We start from the raw sequence: 18,926 nt of genomic DNA, 5'->3' as shown, positions 1-18,926 counted from the left end.
CTAACGGTGCCCTTCGTGGCACCGGCTATACAAACCAGGTGGCCCTCCCAGCAGTTCAAGGGCAAATGTCATCCTCGAGAGTATTTCTTCAAGTACTAGCAACGCATGTACTCCAGAGGAGGCTATGTACCAATTGCAACTTACATATTGCATCAAGCTTCGATTTATCTACGTAATATCATTATCATCTTAATGCCAATATTTATTTGCTGTATAACTACACAAATTTCACATACATTTCCCTCTATATATTCAGAAAATATAATATAATTTATATTGCTTTTAAAAGTTCATTCAGTTATGCCATAATACCAATCGTATGGTGTTTTGGTTAGGTCACGGTTGTATATCCTGGTGCACATGTCGTCAAGGTAGAACAGGAGGTGTCCCGGAAGGAAGAACATCGCCACTTCAACCACGTCCATGTGATATGCAAAGAGCAGTAGACAGTTCAAGTAGAATGGTATCAGCAGCGGTGAGATGGCGAAATCGCCAAATAACCGTATATTCATCTGTTCATTGTTCTTCTTCAAGTAGTAGTATGACAAGTTCTCCTGGAGCAAAACACCGAGTGAGGCCACGGGCTGCCCGAAGTACGAGAGGAACAGGATCCCCGAGAGTGCCAGCGTGATTAGCCACACATACCTTCTCTTAACACTGAATGAGTTTTCTAGGAAACTCAGGTGGTTCGCCGCTATCACGATGTTCAGCATCGCTATCCAGTTGAACCTCCCATAATCGAACAGGGAATACAGTATCCGCTCGTAGTGGTGTTTCCGGAACACCAAGTCGAAACTATACATCATCTTGATAGAATTCACCATGTTTAACCGAACCAGCGCAGACACAGCTATGCTCCCTATCGTCCAGTACCTCGTAATCGGAGGCACATCGTTCACTATATTCAACAGTACCGCATCCATCAATTATACACACACGCACGAAGAATACCCTTCTAATATTTACCAAATATTACTGTCCTTATGCTAATGCCACCTTGAACATCTATATTGCTCTTATAATGGTAGTTACACCTATATTAAGGTACTTTCGTATGATGAATTGGCCCGTTCCTGCGTAAATCACAAATGACGTCTACACCTCATGACGTATCATCAATTATATAAGCTGATTGCTCTTAATATTGCAAATATATCTATTACAGCTATGTATTGTTTATCTGTGGTGACTTTGAGACAAGCCAAATTAATTAAAAAGATACAACCCAATGGAAACCTAATGCAAAAAAGCCCATGGTAAAAACAAGAAATGACTAAAATAATAAAACAAGGAAAAAAAACTAGAAGATTATATTCATATGTCCGTTACTGCAATCTTCATCTTGGCTTGTATTATGTTTGATACTTGGTCGTCGGAGCTTACCTCTTCGCCGAGACCCTCGTTGAGTTTAATATTGAGTTTGAAGTCGTCTGAGTCGATACGGGGACCTATCTTGCTCTTAAGCTCATCTAGAGTGATGTGTGGAGGCAGCATCAGAGCGAAGATGTCGTCCTTGTAGTAGAATTTGATCTTGATGGACTTAATCTGTGGTGGCAGAGAGCTTGGTGGTCTGGATTTTGGGAGCGTTCCAGAGTTGTTGATAGATAACTCAGACATCCGCTTGTACAACTGAAGGTCTTCTCCGGTCAATGTGCTGTCAGCGTGTTTACTGTTACGCTTTCTGATTGAGGAGCTTGATGAGTGTCTCGAAGGTTCCTTCTTGTCGTACTCGGAGTCGAAACCGTTTTCTTTGACCCTGAAGATGTTCACAACCATTCTGGATGAAGCAATGTATTTCGGAAGCTTTATTAGGTCTGACACGTAAATATTCAGGTCCTCGCGTCTCTTTTTGGTAATGCTATCGGTTACATATGGCACAGGGCCTGGGATGTACGGCATAATCCTTCTCGTCCAGTTACCGTTGGAGTCTCTCAATTTACCGGACTCAGCTGGGAAAGCATCGAGTAACTGCACCTGCAAATCGTAGAAGTCCTGATAGTATCTCTTCAAAGTTCTAGCCCTGCCGTTGTCCAGGTAACATGTTACCGTGAACCAGTATTTGTCATTCTCAAGTGCGTATGCGTCCACAGTTGCATGTATGATCTCTGGTGGTTCTATAGCCTTAGGGGTCATCTGCTCTTGGAGACGTCTCTGCCTCAATTGTTCTTCTTCCATTATTTGTCGTTGTATCTTCTGTTGTGTGCCAAAGTCACCATTCGCAGACACCTCAGCAGCTCCTAGGTTAATGTTGCTGGCTTTGTATTTAGCGATATTTCCTTTCCACTCCTGTACAGTGGGCAAGTTGACAGATTCGATATCTTCTTTCACATCATTCCCCGTAGCGTATCCTGTAGAAATGTCAATAATACTCACGAAACCGACAGGAACCAAGCCAGGCCCGCCGAGTCTTCCAATTGGCTTAGCAATAAACCACTCGTAGTTATGGTGTGCGCAGATAAACAAATTCTCACCAACGTAGGTGTCGAGTTCATCCGACTTTTCTGCCTTGAAATCGTATAGGACAATGGCGTAGAGGGACCCCATCTTCCCACTGCCTTGGCTCGACCCTGAGAACTGTCTAGCCACTGTCTCTGAACCCGACATGGGCCTAGTTCTGTCGAATACTTCGAAATGGGATTTGGGAACCACACCGTTCTTGCCTGCCGAGGGGTCCGAGGCCCTATAGTAGTCCTTATCCTCACCTGTCACGTAAAAGAACTCATCCTTGTTAAAACTCAACTCATTACCACTTTGTGCTTTGTAACTATGCAGTGCTTTAATCACTTTCTCGGGCGATTGGAGCGACTCCGCTGGCTTAGAGACACTGGTATTCCGCGAGACTCCACCTCCACCGAGCCCAAACCCAAACCCTGAACTAGCAGTTGCCGAGCTCGACACACGGGACTCATCGTGTTGATCTTTGTGTTTCTGGTTCAAATACTGCACGGGCACGGTCTTCACATGCTTAATCACGTTCTTCCCGTCCTGCCTCGGAGTAGATATGTCCGCAGACGTTATCCTGCTGTGCTTATCCTTAGATAGCTTAAAATTCTTCAACATTTGCTCGTACTTTCCACCAATATAGATTTATATATTGTTATTTCCCGTTATTATATTTTCTAAGGCTGTATTATCCGCTGTATATGCTCGTTTTGGCTCGTTTTTTCTTGTATCTTCCTTTCAATAATTAAAACCCTTACTCTAATATGAGCACAGACCTTAAATAGATGCTCAATTAGCCCTTTTTATATAAATACAACAAATAATATATTATAAATAATTATATTTATTTATAGAAATGGCTAAAACAACAACGAAAAAATGGAGCTCTAAGAGACCCACATCCTGTCACGATATACGTTTAAGTAACACAATATTCGTTTAGAACTATATCACACCTGACTTGCTCGTTGAATATGATGCTAAGATATCAGAATATACGGTAAACATGTGATTCTACAGCATAAGCCACGAAAACCACGTTGTTACTCACACATGACGAATCTCACATTTTTTTTCCTGTTATTTTTTTAAATATCCAATTGATAACTCGAATTTTAAAGGCAGTGTGATAGTGGTGAAGATACCATTACAAAGGATTGGAAGGCAGTGGAGCATTGAAGTTGGGTGAAAAGCTATAACTGTCATAGCAAGCATTAACAATACTTGGAAATGTCGTCGAATGCGAAGGCTGAGAAGGCGAAGAGCGGGAATGCGAAGGTGAAGGGCTCGTCCAATGCTGGCGCCAATGCTGGCGCCAGCGGCAATGCCAATGGCAATACCAATGGCAATACTAATGCAGGCGCAAGTGGTGCTGGCTCAAATGCTGGGGCCGGAGCTGGAGCTGGAGGAGCTGGTAAGCCGAGTGGACAGTTCTCTGCTTCTGATCTTAATAGGATTGTGTTAGAATATCTGAATAAGAAGGGGTATCATAGAACAGAGGCGATGCTGCGGGCTGAGAGTTCGCGGACGGCGACGCCGGCAAATCCGGAATCTCCAGCAACTACGAAGAACGGTACGCTGCCGGAACCCTCACAGGAACCACCCGCACAGGAGAAGAATGCCAAACCGGTGAGCAATGTGCCTAGTGCAGCTGGAAACAAGAGAGACTCCGAAGGTGAGTTAGTCTCAAAGCAGAAACTGGAGGAACTCATGTCTCCAGAGAGTTACATACGTGCCTTTTCAATGTTGAAGAGCTGGGCAGACTCGTCCCTCGAAATATATCGCACAGAGCTCAGCTATTTCATGTACCCTATCTTTATCTACCTGTTTCTGGACCTGGTGGCCAAGAACCCCGTCTATGCACGTAGGTTCTTCGATAAATTCTCTGGTGACTTCAAGATAAGGCATGGCTCAGAGATTAATAGGCTTTTCAGTGTCAATTCTGTGGACCACATCAAGGAGAACGAAGTAGCGCAGGCGTTCAGCAGAAACAAGTATAGAATATCCATTAGCAGTACCGCATTGGATCTAGTATTATACTTCCTAAATGAAAACGAGAGTGTTGGTGGCTCGCTGATTATCGCCGTTATTAACAAACATATACAACCTAATATCGTGGATACAATTAGTTCAAAGGATAGACTGTCGGATGGTGTCGAGATTACCTCAGATACAAACAGTGGGGAAGCGATTGAAGAGGCCAATAACGTTCCGGTAACTTTAGGTCCATTTCCAAAAGATGAAGATTTTGTTACTGAGATTGAGACTGAGTTAAAGATCAAGGATGAGCAAGAGAAAAAACAAGCTGAAGCAGAAAAGAAGAAGACAACAGATTCAGAGTCAAAGGATAACGACCAAGAGAGCACCGCTGAACCTGCTGTTGATGAGGAAAGACCTACTTTGTTACAAGAATTTAGAAATATGAATAGCGAAAATGTAGGGGCTACAATAAGAACGGATGATGTTAATGATAAGGCTAGTGGTGATGCTGCAAAGGTAAAAACTGAAGATAAGAAAACTGATTTGAAGAAGGAAGAAGATAATATAGTGATGGAATCGCCATCTAAAGATTTATTGCCTTTACCCCCAAAGACGGCATTAGATATAAAAATAGAAATTCAAAAGGTCAAAGAATCTAGAGATGCTTTAAAATTAGATGATTTGGAAGTCGCACTTCCAAGTGTCTGTATGTATACATTCCATAACACAAACCGTGACATGACATGTCTTGAATTTAGCGATGACTGTAGGCTTGCTGCTGCAGGTTTCCAAGACAGTTACATCAAGGTATGGTCTCTGGATGGTAATCCCCTGATTGACCCCAAATACAACAGTGCTAGCAACTCTAGAATTTCTCAGGACCTAACAAGTTCTACTCTAGTAGGTCACAGCGGTGCTGTTTACTCCACAAGTTTTAGCCCTGATAACAGATACTTGCTTTCAGGTTCCGAAGATAAAACCGTAAAGCTATGGTCGATGGACACACAGACTGCTTTGGTTAATTACAAGGGGCACAACCATCCAGTATGGGATGTTAAATTTTCCCCATTGGGTCATTACTTTGCTACCGCTTCGCATGATCAAACAGCCAGACTTTGGTCATGCGATCACATATATCCACTAAGAATATTTGCTGGTCATACTAATGATGTGGACACTGTTTCCTTCCACCCCAACGGTTGTTACGTATTTACAGGATCCAACGACAAGACATGTAGAATGTGGGATATTAGCACTGGTGACTCGGTCAGACTCTTCCTCGGTCACACGGCTCCTATATTAAGTACACAAGCCTCTCCTGACGGTAGGTGGCTAGCCACTGGTAGCGAGGATGGTGTTATTTGTCTGTGGGATATTGGTACCGGTAAGAGAATCAAGCAGATGCGTGGCCATGGTAAGAATGCTATCAACTCTTTGGCGTTCAGTAAAGAAGGCAACGTGTTGATAAGTGGCGGTGCAGATCACTCTGTTCGTGTATGGGACGTGAAACATGGTACCGCAGAGCAAGGCCCCGAACCAGAGCAAACCTTCACCGGTCGTCTCAACGACATAACGTCCTCAGTTAACCAAGATATCAAGGATTACGGCCGCAGAAGGACCATCATACCCACCAATGACCTAGTAGCCTCCTTCTACACCAAGAAGAGCCCAATATTTAAAGTCCAATTCACCAGGAGCAACCTCGCCCTCGCAGGCGGTGCATTCAGAGACTGGTAATGTTCAATCATATAGAAATATATAAATGTATTCTTCTTATTACCATACTGTTAATGATAGAATTTAAAGAGCCGTTATGTCCTGATTATCAATAATATGCTTTGTCACGTGCATTATACCGTTGACCCATTAAAAATTTGGGCATCGCAGGGCTGTCGATAGCTTTAAATAGAAGGTATAGTCCCTCCATAGGCAAATAATTTCATTCTATAAACTGGATAACGAGGGCTATAGTATATTCTAATGGACCCACTGACACCCGTTGTATTGGAAGACCCATCAGGTAAGGAGCCCGGGACTCACTCGTCAGGGACGTATTCTGATGACGGTATATTGTCCTCTGATGAGACACACAGCAAGAAGAGCACAACGTCGAGGCATAAGAAGGACCATGCCCGGAAGGATTATCCAATACTGAGCACGTCGACCTCCAGAAGCACGATGCATGGCCATGGGAGGCGAAAGAATGCCGTTGATGCGGCAGAGGCAGGCCCACCCCGGAGTGCTAGTCCCTTCCACATCTCCAGTTCGATACACAGCAAGACCGACAACTCGAAGCACTCTCTGAGGACTGAGTACAAGTGGACTGAGATCGATATGTTGGACGACGTGCGGCAGATGGCGCAGGAGGTGTTCTATACTGATGGGTTTCCACAGGACTTCGAACGTAAGATTGAGCAGACGAGGGACTCACAGGCCCAGTTATTCAACCTGATGAAGGACAGGAACCTTAAGTTACAGGCCACCAAGCGTAGGACCGTGCGGGACTCACACATCGACGAGGAGAGCCAAGTACACGTTGAGGACGAAGGTATGGAGCCATTTGACCAGGAAGAGCTGGAGAACACCAAGAACGAGGAACGTAACTACGTCCGCAATATCGTTGGCATTGTCAACAACCTGCGTTAGTCGTACAGCAACCATTAATTCAACACCAGTAGCCTCAACTATGCCTATACGATGAGGAAAGTACAAATATTCAGCTGAAAAGTCAACCTTCCACTCGAATGAGGCGTTTCTACCAATACTATATTGAATAATTCAGTTTTGGCTTGTAGAAGGGAATCAACAGGATGTACAACCCGTGGTAGCAAATGCTAGCTGTCGATGAGGTAGCTATTAACGGTATTACCGGGTCGAGATGGATGTAATAGAACTGTATACCACAGGACAACCCAATTCTAAATATGATCTCAACATTAGATGCTTGTTGGTAATAAATGGACTGGATTACGTTGGCAGGGGGCTTTAACATACCACGTTGTGTCAATGAATCGCAAGCTTTTTTTTTATATCAGTGTTTTATATGTTGCAATAAATAAGTCTATGTTCTCTATACAGTTCTATGCTAGCACACCCTTGGTGGAAGGGACGTCGTCCCTTCCGGTGGGTGTCCTGGACTCTCTGATGGCGATCGCCAGAGCCTTAAACGCACTCTCGCTGCGGTGGTGGTCGTTGGTGCCTCTCAGACAGTCCACATGCATCGTGATACGGGCCTCCGTGGCGAAACTCTCGAGGAAGTGAGGGATCATCTCAGTCGACAGATCACCAATCTTCTCACGCTTGAGCCCCAGCTCTACCACCGCGAACGGCCTGTTCGACAGGTCCACCACAGCCCTCGAAAGGGCCTCGTCCAGCGGAGCGTACCCGTACCCAAACCGCTTGACACCACGTATAGCCCCCAGTGCCTCCTTAAAGGCAAGACCAAGCGCAATACCGCAGTCCTCGACCGTGTGGTGGTCGTCGATGTGCAGGTCACCTACACACTCCAGCACCAGCGACCACCCGGAGTGCTTCGCCAGCGCATGCACCATGTGGTCCAGGAACCCAACACCGGTGTGCACATATATCATCTGGCCACCCACATCTTCATACTCTTTGCCCAGCAGGCTGGGCCCATCCAGCTGGACGGCTCCGCCGTCCAGCGACAGCGCAAGCTGGATGCTCGTCTCGTTCGTGATCCTCTTCATACAACTGCGGTGCATCTTTGTTGCTTTTGAGGATCTTTGGGCTTGTTTCTGATTAGAGGGACATTGCCACAGCTATTCTTATATCTCGAATGGGTGAGTCACACCAGAGACGGTGACATCGGCGAGATGCGCGTACTGTTCCACGTGTACTTCACGTGTATTCTCGTACTATCGGCCGAAATGTGTATAGCATAGGATACCGACATCGTTATGTACGTCATACAAATTTTCCCCTGTGCGCTTTCTTTGACGGGTTATAAAGGCGATGAGGTGTCTAGTCTTACAAGGTTAGTACAACTTGTTCAGATGATGGAGGTAGGAGGTAACAAGCAAAAGCATAAGCAGTATAGAGCAATGTTCAGACGGTTTATGGCGATCAAGGCCGCGGTGCCGGGGGCGAAGAGTGGGAGAGTGAGCGTGGAGCGGAATATACCGGTGCACCAGCGGGCGAAGGCGTGGGAGCGGGATGGGAAGCCCAAGGACGTGTGGTTTAAGGAGAAGTATGCGCATATCCATGCTGAGCAGAAGGCCCGGGATAGTCGTAGTGGCAACCGTGGGCGTGGGACGCCCGGTCGCGGGCAGGATGAGTATGGGAAGCGTGAGGCGCACGAGCAGCGGGTCAGGTCTATCAAGCAGAGTCAGCGGGACAGTGTGAGGGTGCATAGGGACAGGTTTAAGAGTCGTGACGGCGGGGGCCGGGCCCATTCTGTGTCGCTGGCGAGGTTTGCGACGAACCCGCTGGCTGAGTACTTATACGGGACGAACGCAGTGCTTGCAGCGCTGCAGAGCCGCAGGAGGCAGTACTTCGCCAGGCTGTTGTTCCACGAGACCGGATCCAAGGACCACGAGGACGTGCTGAAGCTGTGCAAGCAGCTGGGCGTCGAAGTGCAGCGTGTCGACAAGCACGAGCTCAACCTCATCACGAAGTCTGCGGTGCACAACAACGTCGCGCTGGAGTGTAAGCCATTTGAAGTGCCGGAGATCAAAGCACTGCAAGGTGTTGCTGAGTCCAATTTCGAGGTGCTCGAGACCGACGGGTTCACACAATGGACATCCCAGGTACCGTACCGAGATGGTGCCAATGGCACAACTGCCGGTGCCGAAGGCACCGCCAAGAGAAACCCGGTGGGGCTGTACCTCGACGAAGTTGTAGACCCACATAACATGGGTGCGATCATCAGGAGCGCGTATTTCCTGGGAGCTGATTTCATCGCCCTGAGCAGACGCAACTGTGCTCCGCTGTCCCCTGTCGTGGCGAAGACGAGCAGTGGTGCGCTCGAGTTCATGCCCATATTCAACGTCGACAAACCACTCGCGTTCTTCGAGCAATCGCAGCAACACGGTTGGACCATCGTGACAAGTGGTGTGGGCCAGGCCCACTCCCATTCGTCGTCGTCGTCGTCAATGAGAGGCAAAAACATAGCACTCGACGACCTGGCTGCACTGGCAAACGACGTCCCCGTACTGCTCGTGATGGGCAACGAGGCCAACGGTGTCCGTGCCAACCTCCGCAACCGCAGCGACTTCCTCGTCGAGATTCCCGCACCCAGCGACCTCTCGCCAACGGTAGAATCCCTCAACGTCAGCGTAGCAACCGGGATCCTCCTCTCAAAGCTGCTCTGAGACCCTCCCCTCACCCTTGTATATAAAGAGAACACTGTAATAGCATTAATTAGACCAGACTTGGGAATAAAACTAGTTGAATTATCAAATATTGGGTGTAAAACGTGACATCACGGTACACGAAAAAGTGGCCAGCGCACTTTTTTTGGCCCGTCGACGTCCAGACGGCAAATCCTCCAGAGGGCTTTGGCATTATAAAGGCAAACTGCATTAATATTAGTAACTTGTTTTGGGGACTAAGGGTGGGTTCAATTGAGCTAGAAACAGCTAAAGTGAGTTATAAAGAAAGGAATTGAGTCTAGATATGTCTACGCAACAACAGAGAATTAAGCGTCCTGATGTTTCTGTCAGGGACAAGAAGCTGGAGACGTTGAACGTGCAGTTGAAGAAGGTTGACGAGGAGTTGGCGGTGTTGCGTAAGCAGATTGACCAGAACCAGGTTGGTGACAAGACCTCTAACGAGCGTAAGCAGTTGCAGGACAAGACCAAGGAGATTATCAAGACTCAGGCTGAGTTGAAGAGCCGTAGGAATGCTATTCACGACCAGATCAAGCAATTGGATGCTCAGATCAAGCGTAGGACTGCTGAGATTCAGGACAAGATCGGTAAGAAGAGCAAGTACTCTACTGTTGCCGAGGCCAAGCAGAGAATTGCGCAGATTGAGGACACCATTTCCACTGGTGATGTCTCTTTGGTCGAGGAGAAGATGATGGTCAAGGAGATGAACTCCTTGAACAAGTTGATCAAGGACCTGGTTGCTGTTGAGCCTATCAAGAAGCAAATTGATGCTGACCAGGAGAAGATCTCCAAGCTGAAGGAGGAATTGAGTGGTATGAACCCTAGAGAGTTGGCTGCTCAGTTCGACGAGAACCAGAAGAAGCTAAACGAGTTGCAATCGAGCTCCCAGAACGTCTACGACAAGAGACAGACTCTGTTCAACAAGCGTACCGCCTTGTACGGTAAGCGTGACGAGATCTACTCCCAGATCAGAAAGATCAGAGCTGACTTTGACAACGAGTTCAAGGCTTTCAAGAACAAGTTGGAGAAGCAACGTTTGAAGCGTGAGGAGGACGAGAAGTTGTCCAAGTTGCTAGAAGAGAAGGATGGTAAGCTAGGTAAGTTGCAAGAGAAATTGATGCATGCCAGAACCCCAGCTTTCACTTACGAAATCGGTGCCATTGAGAACATCCTTGTTGTCTTGGACCCAACTTTCGAAAAGCCAAAGAAGACTGTCCTTGACGGGTTGGACGACAACACTGTTGACTCTGCTGCCGCCACCTCTGCTGCCCCAGTCAACAACGACGGTTTGGTCTTGGTCGAGAAGAAGGAGGACGACTACAACAGAGTCGCTCCATCCAAGTCCAAGAAGCACAAGAAGAAGTCTCAAAACAAGAAGGACTCCTCTGAGCAATCCTTGTTCACTAAGGTCGACGGTAAGGTCACTTTGGAGCCAACTTTGATTGCCACTTTGGCCGAATTGGACGTCACCGTCCCAGTCAGCCAAGACGACGTCCCAGTCGCCATCGAGCAATTGAAGGCCAAGCACGAGGACTTCCTATCTAGACAAGAATCCGAAACCGAGAAGAACATCAAGACCGTTGAAGAGCAATTGAAGAAGTTGGAATTGGACTACCAACAGAAGGAGGAAGAAGTCAAGAAGGAATTGGAAGAAAAGAGACAAAAGGAGAAGGAGGAAGCTGAAGCTGCCAATGAAGAAAACTAAAACAATAAGAAATAAAGCTTGACTAAGGTCTGTCTTATTTTCCCCAACCTTGACCTTGTCGTTTTTTCTGTTTTGGACTTATATCAGTAGGGCTTTTCCCACTCTTATCAATAGACTCAATGCATCTAATCAATGCTTTTCGTTTGGATGCCATCTTGACATTTCAAAGAAGTTAACGTTATCTGAATAAATGTAATGTATATACTAAGTAATAAATTATTAATATTTTTTTTTTTCTTCCTTTGAACTAAAGATGTCTTACAACTACATAATGTCATCGACTTATAGAAACAATTTTGTTAAACAACCTATTTAATGAATAGCAGAAGGTTGTGAGGGCGTAATGGAAGGATTCGTTTAGATCATAAACTGTAGGTTCACATCGATTGGGTGAGAAGCTGAGAGTTGTGGCTTCTGGCTGTACTTGGCAGCAAGCTCTTGTCTCATATTCTGTAGCAAGGTCAAGTACGACTGCTGTGGTTGACTGTTCATGACTTTCAAGAACGCATGTGACATAGCACCGATGTTTTGCCCGTCGTCGAAAGTGTCTGCGGATGTTTGGTTATCCTTGGAACCTGAAAACATGATGACATCGGCTGGAGAGAACTTGATCTGTCTTACTCTCTCACGGTCTACATTCTGTCTCTTCGAGACTGTCGAGACTACATTGCCCAAGGTACTGAACAGGGCTGCTCTGTTGCCTGTAGCGTACGCCATTGCAGCTTGAAGCCCTTCGCTTCCGACGTCCTTCCACATGTTGGGTTCCTTGATGACACCCTTCGTTGAGTAAGTGTAAGGCAAGTCAAGCACAGTACCGGAGTGGCAGGAGTCAAATAGTGCGGTGAGTCTGCAGCCCTGAGGCAATGGTCTCACGAGTATATCGTGCATTTCATCGTCGATGATCGGTCCCACGGTCTCGAAGTCAACAGGGTAGATGACGTCGTCCATGCCGTCCTCCTCGTCGCCGTCGAGGTCCTTGGTCTGGCCTCCGTGGCCCGAGTAGTGCAGGAACAGCGAGTCGTTGGGCTGTGCGTCCCTCACGAGCCATTGCATGGCCCTGAGCATGTTCTGCCTCAATGGCACACGCACCATCTCCCGCTGGTCATCCGTGAGCATCACGATGTCGTCGGGGCTGTACCCATGGCGACTCACGAGGAAGTCAAACATGTTGTGTGCATCGTTGATGCACCCACGCAGCGCATGCTGCGACCCAATGTAGTTGATCCCAATCAGCAGGGCCTTGCGACGGCCCGTCAGCTGCGAGTACTGGTACTGCTGCCCACCAACGCCCTCCTGCATCTGCGTAGGTGGCCTGTGCATCGAGTCATCAGGTTGGAACTGCCCTCTATCGGTCCCTTGCCCGTATTGTTGTGGGTATTGCTGCTGTGGGTATTGCTGCTGCTGTGGTGGGTACTGCCCTGGCGGAGGGCCCGGCGGTGGGGCCGCAGGCCTGCCGTAGTCATAGCGTCCGTTGCCTGGAAACATCGTTTGTGGTTGTAGTTGCTTGGAACACTGATCCGGGTTCCCTTTAGGTCTTTCTGTCACGGGGTCGCTAGGTCCTAGGGTGCCTTATATAGGAAACCCGAGTTTATAAGCCTTGCGAAGGTAGGCTCACTTCCAGAAGGGGGAACAGAGCAAGGCTTATAAGGTAGTACAATGATGATCCGTGTGTGTAGGAGGTTCACGACGAGGGCAGTGCTTGCTCAGGCCAGCACCGGTGCTGTCAGCACCGGTGGCACCGCCACCAGTGCAGAAACGACGACGACGACGACTGGGAGGAGGTCGAGGAGAAGGGTGACTGCTTTTAAGGATGCTTTGAACCTTGGGCCATCGTTTGAGGACTTCGTGAGTGGGCGTGCTGCTGGGTTCACGGTGGTGGACCCGCTGGAGAGCATGCGTCGGGACAAAGAGGAGTACAAGAAGCTGCCCAGGTGGTTGAAGGTGCCCATTCCGAAGGGGACGAACTACTTCAAGCTGAAGAAGGACGTCAAGGAGTTGAAGCTGAGCACTGTGTGTGAGGAGGCCCGTTGCCCCAACATCGGTGAGTGCTGGGGCGGGAAGGACCGGTCCAAGGCCACCGCTACGATCATGTTGCTCGGGGACACCTGCACCCGTGGGTGCAGGTTCTGCTCGGTGAAGACCAACAGGAACCCTGCCAAGCCTGACCCCATGGAACCAGAGAACACTGCTGAGGCTATCTCCCGTTGGGGTCTTGGGTATGTCGTGCTGACCACGGTCGACAGAGACGACCTCGTCGATGGAGGTGCTCGTCACCTAGCTGAGACGGTGATGAAGATCAAGCAGAAGGCTCCTAAGACGCTTGTCGAGGCCCTGACTGGTGACTTCAGAGGGGACCTCGAGATGGTGGACGTGATGGCCCGTAGCGGGATGGATGTGTATGCCCATAACCTCGAGACCGTCGAGGAATTGACTCCTCATGTCCGTGACAGACGTGCCGGCTATAGACAATCACTTCAGGTGCTAAAACGCGCCAAGGAGGCCGTTCCATCACTGATCACCAAGACATCTATCATGCTAGGCTTTGGTGAGACTGACGAGCAGGTTTTACAGACTTTTAGGGACTTGAGAGAGGTCAATTGTGACGTGGTCACGCTGGGCCAATACATGAGGCCTACCAAGAGACACATGAAGGTGGTCGAGTATATCAGACCAGAGAAATTTGACTACTGGAAGGAGAAAGCTCTGGAGATGGGTTTCCTCTACTGTGCCTCAGGACCGCTAGTTAGATCATCCTATAAAGCTGGTGAGTCGTTTATCGAGAATGTCTTGAATAAGAGAAAAAATTGACTGAAGTAGCATGATACTTTCCTTGAGATTACTACAATAATATTTATTTATCCTCTTTTTATCTATTCTTTATCTTCAATTGGTGCTGGGACAGACGCACCTTTATATGTATATACTTTTTAAATATTACTCCTAACGATCACGATGTATATCGATCAATTATTTCAGATTTTTATGAAATCGAGCTATTTATGTTCTAACAGTTTCAACAGTTCTTGTTTCTCTTTCCTTTCATATTCCAGCTGTGAAGAGAGTTGCTTGATTTCTTGCACATAGCTTTTATTCTGAATGGTAATCTCTTCTACATTTTTTTTGTATGTGGCCTCATAGTTTTTCTTGAGCATTTTCACTTTCTGTTCATGTTTAGAAGAATACTGGACGTAAAGGTCATCAGATAGCTGTTGCAATTGCCTATTCTTTTCCTGCTCCTGTAATGTTAGTTTATCCTCCAAACTTCTAATCTTTTCATTAAGTTCTTTCACTCTCTTTTCATCCGGATAACCTTCCTGATATTCTTTATTATTCGTGCTTTTCGTTATATCAGTCTCTTTGGCTAGCTGCAGTTTCATGTTTTCATCCTTTAAACCGTCCAACTGAGTTTTCAATTCGTTGTAATTATCTGATTTGTTCTTGAGTTCTGCCTGTAACTGACTCAGACTATCGTGTAGACTTTCTAGTTCCGCAAGATGTTCTTTTTCGATGTTGTTATGCTTCAAATGAAGACTCTCGAGCTCCAGAGATATTTTGTTGTAGCTGTTTTTCTGGGAATCTAAATTCTCTTTGAGGGAAGTAATGTCATTTTCCTTCTGAGACAAATTCTTCTCTAAAACTTCTTTATTTTGTTCCAATTCTTCCAGCTTCTTATTCAACTCAGTTACTTCCGCGTTTCTTATCTGAGCATCATCATCAACATCAATATAACTCCTTTTCAGTGCTGTATATTCGCTTTGAACGCCCTTTAACTCTGTTCTTAACTGGTCTAACTCATTTTCATAGCTTCTGGCCTTTTCTATGGACTCATCAAGGTTTTTTTGCAGTTTTTCTTTATTAGTTAAAGATTCAGTTTTATAGTTATCGTAATCGGCCTTTATGTCATTTATTTCTTTTTCTAGGTTGGCTCTAGTTTCTTGTAATCGCTCTACTTTGGCTAACATATCTTCATTCGTACTCTTCTGGTTTTCAAGAGTGTCTTCAATTTTCTTTTCCAGTCCAAGGATTATATCTTTCTTATCGTTGACTTCTTTCTCCAAGTTCATTATTTGATCCTCCATTGCCGACTTCTCCTCCTGCAGTTTCGAGTTCCAATCTTCTGCTTCATTCAGTTGGGTTTTATAAGCTAACAGATCCTGCTCAAGGCCAGTTTTTCCCTCTTGTAAAGTGGTTAAAGCTGATTTCAATTCATTTCTATCGTTTTCTAGCTTGTGATACTCTTCATTGGTATTATCCAAAGACCTGATAGCTTCGTCGTATTTATCCTGTAGAATTTTCTGGTTTTGGTTAAGCATTTTGATCTCATCATTAGTTTCCGTTAATCTCTCTTTCAGTGCCAATCTCTTTTCCATCAATGCATCTTTATCTTCAGAAACTGCTTGCAATTCCTTATTTACCTTATTTAACCTTTCTTCGAAATCCTTACGGCTTTCCTCCTGCACAATATGCAGTTTATTATATTTATAGTCAGCGTTTTCTAGTTTTGACATGTATTCATTTAGTTTCAAATTAATAGTGTTTACCTCGTGGATAAGCTCTTCATTTCTTTTTAGAATTGCTTGAAAATTTTCATGCTCTTTCTCGACGTCATGGATATCAGTAGTGTCTTTAAAAGATGTAGCATTTCCTTGAGATTTTGGGTATATAGGTGATAATCTGTGAATACTCGCATCGTTGTTGAATATATTATTGGTGTTTTCTTCGAAGTTATTAGCCGAAGGTGTCATTGGTGATGTATTTTCTCTGTCCATGTCGTCAATAGCAGTTTTTATAGAGTTTATTATACCGATTGTACTGCTGTGTCTATTTATCTCTGAGCTGTTTCCCTCTAATTTCATGGGGCTAGACTTCGTTTCTTCCATCTGTATATGAGCTGCTGGTGAGTCAGATTTCGTTATCGATATGCTCCCAGGATTTTCCAGCCTTGGGATATTCTGTTGTTCGAGTTTCACTTTCTTCAATGATGGTTCACCTTCTTCAGTTTCCAATTTTGCAGGTGAGCTCAATTCCGTTCTACCGCGATGGTCATTATTTTCTTTCCCGTTACTCATATCCATATCGGTCTCCATAGTCGTAACATTAAACATCTTATTCACATCCATATTCTCGAGTACACTCTTGACGCTTTGCTCCTGCCTCGTCTCAGACCTCCCCAGATCTATCGAGGTATCAAACTCCAGGTAGTTCCCGCTCGTTCCATTGTCATCGGTGTCTCTGTGTTGGTGATGATAGTTCGCCAGCTTTTTCTTACTCGATAGTCCATGTGGGTGTACTTTTAAACTTGATTGATGCATTGATACATCACTCCTGGGCTCTTCTGTAGACTCCACCAGTGTCTCCTTCACGGGAGTACGCAATTCATCCAGCTCCATCGGTTCAGCCATACTGTCTTATTCCTCTTTAAATCTACTCAGAGTTGACCATCTGAAAGGTCTTACAATCAACTAATATGTTAGTCACCAATAGTAAACATAAATAGAACTTAATGAATATCTTTAATGTGACGCGTAAAAGAAACGCGATTTTTTTACGCGTCTTGGCATCGATAATAATATACGAAAACACGTGATATTGGTTTGAAGGAATATAATTGTGCTATAGTGATTATATTAGAAATAAATGTTAATATTTATACATATGTGGCCCATGGAATGTCTATTGTATGCTCATGTTCTATCTGAAATATATACTGCGGTATTTTGTAGTTGCTGGATTTATTCTGCTTTATGCTGTAGGTCTAGCCTTGTACTCTTCCATAGTTTTATTAGTCCGCTGAGACCGGAACCTAGGGAAAATACAGCGTATGTACCAGCGGGTACGTTCATATTAAATACGTCTGTAGTATTAGCCGCTAGATCACACATCAGTCTTGAGAGGTCGAGGTGTATTAGACTGATTTCATGGTTATATTGCTGCAGTTGTCTCTTGATATGTTCTTCGGTCTCATTCCACTGGGAGTCTGCTTTCAAATCATGCAGTAGTTGGGTCTGTATGGGTGATAACGACCCGTTAGAGCTGTGTAAAGATCTCGAGAGATCTAGGGCCTGTTTTCGTGCGCGGAGGTCTATGGATAGTTCGTACTGTTTCTGTTTCACTTGTTCCAGCTCGAGGAACTTATTTTTCAGACTGAATAAGATGTCTGCTTCCCAAGAGATGGCCTCCTGCCTCTCAAGCCACTGGTAGAAAGGGCCATGGTCCCAGACCTTCAGTTTGTGTAGTAATACTAGTTCATCACAGATGGTATTGTACATGTTGATCACGTCCCGGAGAGAGCCCTCGTTAAACCACAGTTTCTGGATTGTAGATACACTTATACCAGCAGTGTATGTCTGCATCACCTTCCGCCACAAGTCCAAAACTTGGAACGGACTGCTCCCGAATCGCAGAACGTACCTGTACGTGCTCAATTGCTGACTAACATATGCGGCCTTGGATTCAAAAGAGCGCGACATTGCCACTACCCAAACTTTTAATATGGTAAGCGGATGTCTCACTACCATCCACACACTCAGCTCTCGCAACACCTTCTTGTAATACGTCAGAACATGCGGGTCCCACCGAGTTATATTCTGTCGACTCTTCCGCACAAACACATTGATAACATCCAACGTGTACTTCAATACTTTAGCGGCTTTATCCTTACCGGCAAGCGAACCAACTAATTCCTGCACAATCTGCAGCACTTTAACATTATCAACCACGACCTTCTCCTCTGGCTCATACCGAGTTACTTCTTCACCACTACCGCCCCAATCAGCGTACGACATCACTTGATTCTGGTATGGAAAAAAAGGCCTGCTTTGAGAAATATGTATAAGATACGATAAACTACACGGCAATGTGGAGCAATTCAACTAGACAATGATGTGCTAGTCAATTTGCAAATGCTCTTAATATCGTTCTCTCTCTCTCTCTCTAACTGTCTCCGCCTTTATAAATCAGACCTCTCAGTAGGACGCCGACCTACACACATTAACTCCGATTTCGTTATTGGTGCTAGATGATCTCGTGATATGATATTACATTACCCGGATATATCGGTGATAAAGGCACTAACACCGTATCATCTGGGTAATGAAACTACGTTCTTTTTTTTTCAAATGGTTTTTTAAAAAAAAATAATAGCGCCGCCTTGTTTCGATCAAGGGACATCAGGGTTATGAGCCCTGCGCGCTTCCACTGCGCCACGGCGCTATATAAAAACGATATTATTTCTTACTACCAGGTGCCTATAGGTATCACTTACAATCAGACTTACATACAATATTGTATGAGATGTTTTAACATAAATAAATACTTAAATAGGCCTGCTGTAATTAGATAAATCATTCTATATTGTTAAAAGACTATGTAGATGTCTATATATTTATTATACTAAAAAAAGAACCATCATTAAATGAATTGGATTTTATTGCGTTGACATAATTCAATAA

The 18,926-nt window shown here is 45.5% G+C and overlaps 11 protein-coding genes across 11 annotated transcripts; 5 read left to right on the top strand and 6 right to left on the bottom strand.

The window, feature by feature from the left end:
- Positions 1 to 290: 290 nt before the first annotated feature.
- DER1 (derlin) lies at positions 291 to 923 on the bottom strand (the record flags this gene model as incomplete). The annotated part of the gene is made up of 1 exon (XM_071050280.1): positions 291 to 923. The coding sequence occupies one exon, from the start codon at positions 921 to 923 to the stop codon at positions 291 to 293; it is 633 nt and encodes a 210-aa protein (XP_070908872.1).
- Positions 924 to 1,314: 391 nt separating this feature from the next.
- BEM1 (phosphatidylinositol-3-phosphate-binding protein BEM1) lies at positions 1,315 to 3,060 on the bottom strand (the record flags this gene model as incomplete). The annotated part of the gene is made up of 1 exon (XM_071050279.1): positions 1,315 to 3,060. The coding sequence occupies one exon, from the start codon at positions 3,058 to 3,060 to the stop codon at positions 1,315 to 1,317; it is 1,746 nt and encodes a 581-aa protein (XP_070908871.1).
- A 612-nt stretch (positions 3,061 to 3,672) lies between these two features.
- Positions 3,673 to 6,159, top strand: TAF5 (chromatin modification protein; the record flags this gene model as incomplete). Its single annotated transcript, XM_071050278.1, has 1 exon — positions 3,673 to 6,159. One exon carries the CDS (start codon positions 3,673 to 3,675, stop codon positions 6,157 to 6,159), a length of 2,487 nt encoding a protein of 828 aa, XP_070908870.1.
- A 243-nt stretch (positions 6,160 to 6,402) lies between these two features.
- On the top strand, positions 6,403 to 7,068 carry RNJ42_00107 (uncharacterized protein; the record flags this gene model as incomplete). Its single annotated transcript, XM_071050277.1, has 1 exon — positions 6,403 to 7,068. One exon carries the CDS (start codon positions 6,403 to 6,405, stop codon positions 7,066 to 7,068), a length of 666 nt encoding a protein of 221 aa, XP_070908869.1.
- Positions 7,069 to 7,502: 434 nt separating this feature from the next.
- HIS3 (imidazoleglycerol-phosphate dehydratase HIS3) lies at positions 7,503 to 8,144 on the bottom strand (the record flags this gene model as incomplete). Its single annotated transcript, XM_071050276.1, has 1 exon — positions 7,503 to 8,144. One exon carries the CDS (start codon positions 8,142 to 8,144, stop codon positions 7,503 to 7,505), a length of 642 nt encoding a protein of 213 aa, XP_070908868.1.
- Positions 8,145 to 8,339: 195 nt separating this feature from the next.
- Positions 8,340 to 9,752, top strand: MRM1 (Mrm1p; the record flags this gene model as incomplete). Its single annotated transcript, XM_071050275.1, has 1 exon — positions 8,340 to 9,752. One exon carries the CDS (start codon positions 8,340 to 8,342, stop codon positions 9,750 to 9,752), a length of 1,413 nt encoding a protein of 470 aa, XP_070908867.1.
- Positions 9,753 to 10,056: 304 nt separating this feature from the next.
- BFR1 (Bfr1p) lies at positions 10,057 to 11,475 on the top strand (the record flags this gene model as incomplete). The annotated part of the gene is made up of 1 exon (XM_071050274.1): positions 10,057 to 11,475. The coding sequence occupies one exon, from the start codon at positions 10,057 to 10,059 to the stop codon at positions 11,473 to 11,475; it is 1,419 nt and encodes a 472-aa protein (XP_070908866.1).
- Positions 11,476 to 11,832: 357 nt separating this feature from the next.
- Positions 11,833 to 12,960, bottom strand: MCA1 (Ca(2+)-dependent cysteine protease MCA1; the record flags this gene model as incomplete). Its single annotated transcript, XM_071050273.1, has 1 exon — positions 11,833 to 12,960. One exon carries the CDS (start codon positions 12,958 to 12,960, stop codon positions 11,833 to 11,835), a length of 1,128 nt encoding a protein of 375 aa, XP_070908865.1.
- A 171-nt stretch (positions 12,961 to 13,131) lies between these two features.
- Positions 13,132 to 14,283, top strand: LIP5 (lipoate synthase; the record flags this gene model as incomplete). Its single annotated transcript, XM_071050272.1, has 1 exon — positions 13,132 to 14,283. The coding sequence occupies one exon, from the start codon at positions 13,132 to 13,134 to the stop codon at positions 14,281 to 14,283; it is 1,152 nt and encodes a 383-aa protein (XP_070908864.1).
- Positions 14,284 to 14,468: 185 nt separating this feature from the next.
- On the bottom strand, positions 14,469 to 16,877 carry SLK19 (Slk19p; the record flags this gene model as incomplete). Its single annotated transcript, XM_071050271.1, has 1 exon — positions 14,469 to 16,877. The coding sequence occupies one exon, from the start codon at positions 16,875 to 16,877 to the stop codon at positions 14,469 to 14,471; it is 2,409 nt and encodes an 802-aa protein (XP_070908863.1).
- A 330-nt stretch (positions 16,878 to 17,207) lies between these two features.
- PEX27 (Pex27p) lies at positions 17,208 to 18,260 on the bottom strand (the record flags this gene model as incomplete). Its single annotated transcript, XM_071050270.1, has 1 exon — positions 17,208 to 18,260. The coding sequence occupies one exon, from the start codon at positions 18,258 to 18,260 to the stop codon at positions 17,208 to 17,210; it is 1,053 nt and encodes a 350-aa protein (XP_070908862.1).
- Between the last annotated feature and the right edge of the window lie 666 nt (positions 18,261 to 18,926).

Source organism: Nakaseomyces bracarensis (assembly GCF_045282275.1).
Source record: "Nakaseomyces bracarensis strain CBM3 chromosome Unknown Scaff1_0, whole genome shotgun sequence".
In the NCBI taxonomy this organism is placed as follows: Eukaryota; Fungi; Ascomycota; class Saccharomycetes; order Saccharomycetales; family Saccharomycetaceae; genus Nakaseomyces; species Nakaseomyces bracarensis.
This window is presented reverse-complemented; position numbering and strand designations above follow the sequence as displayed.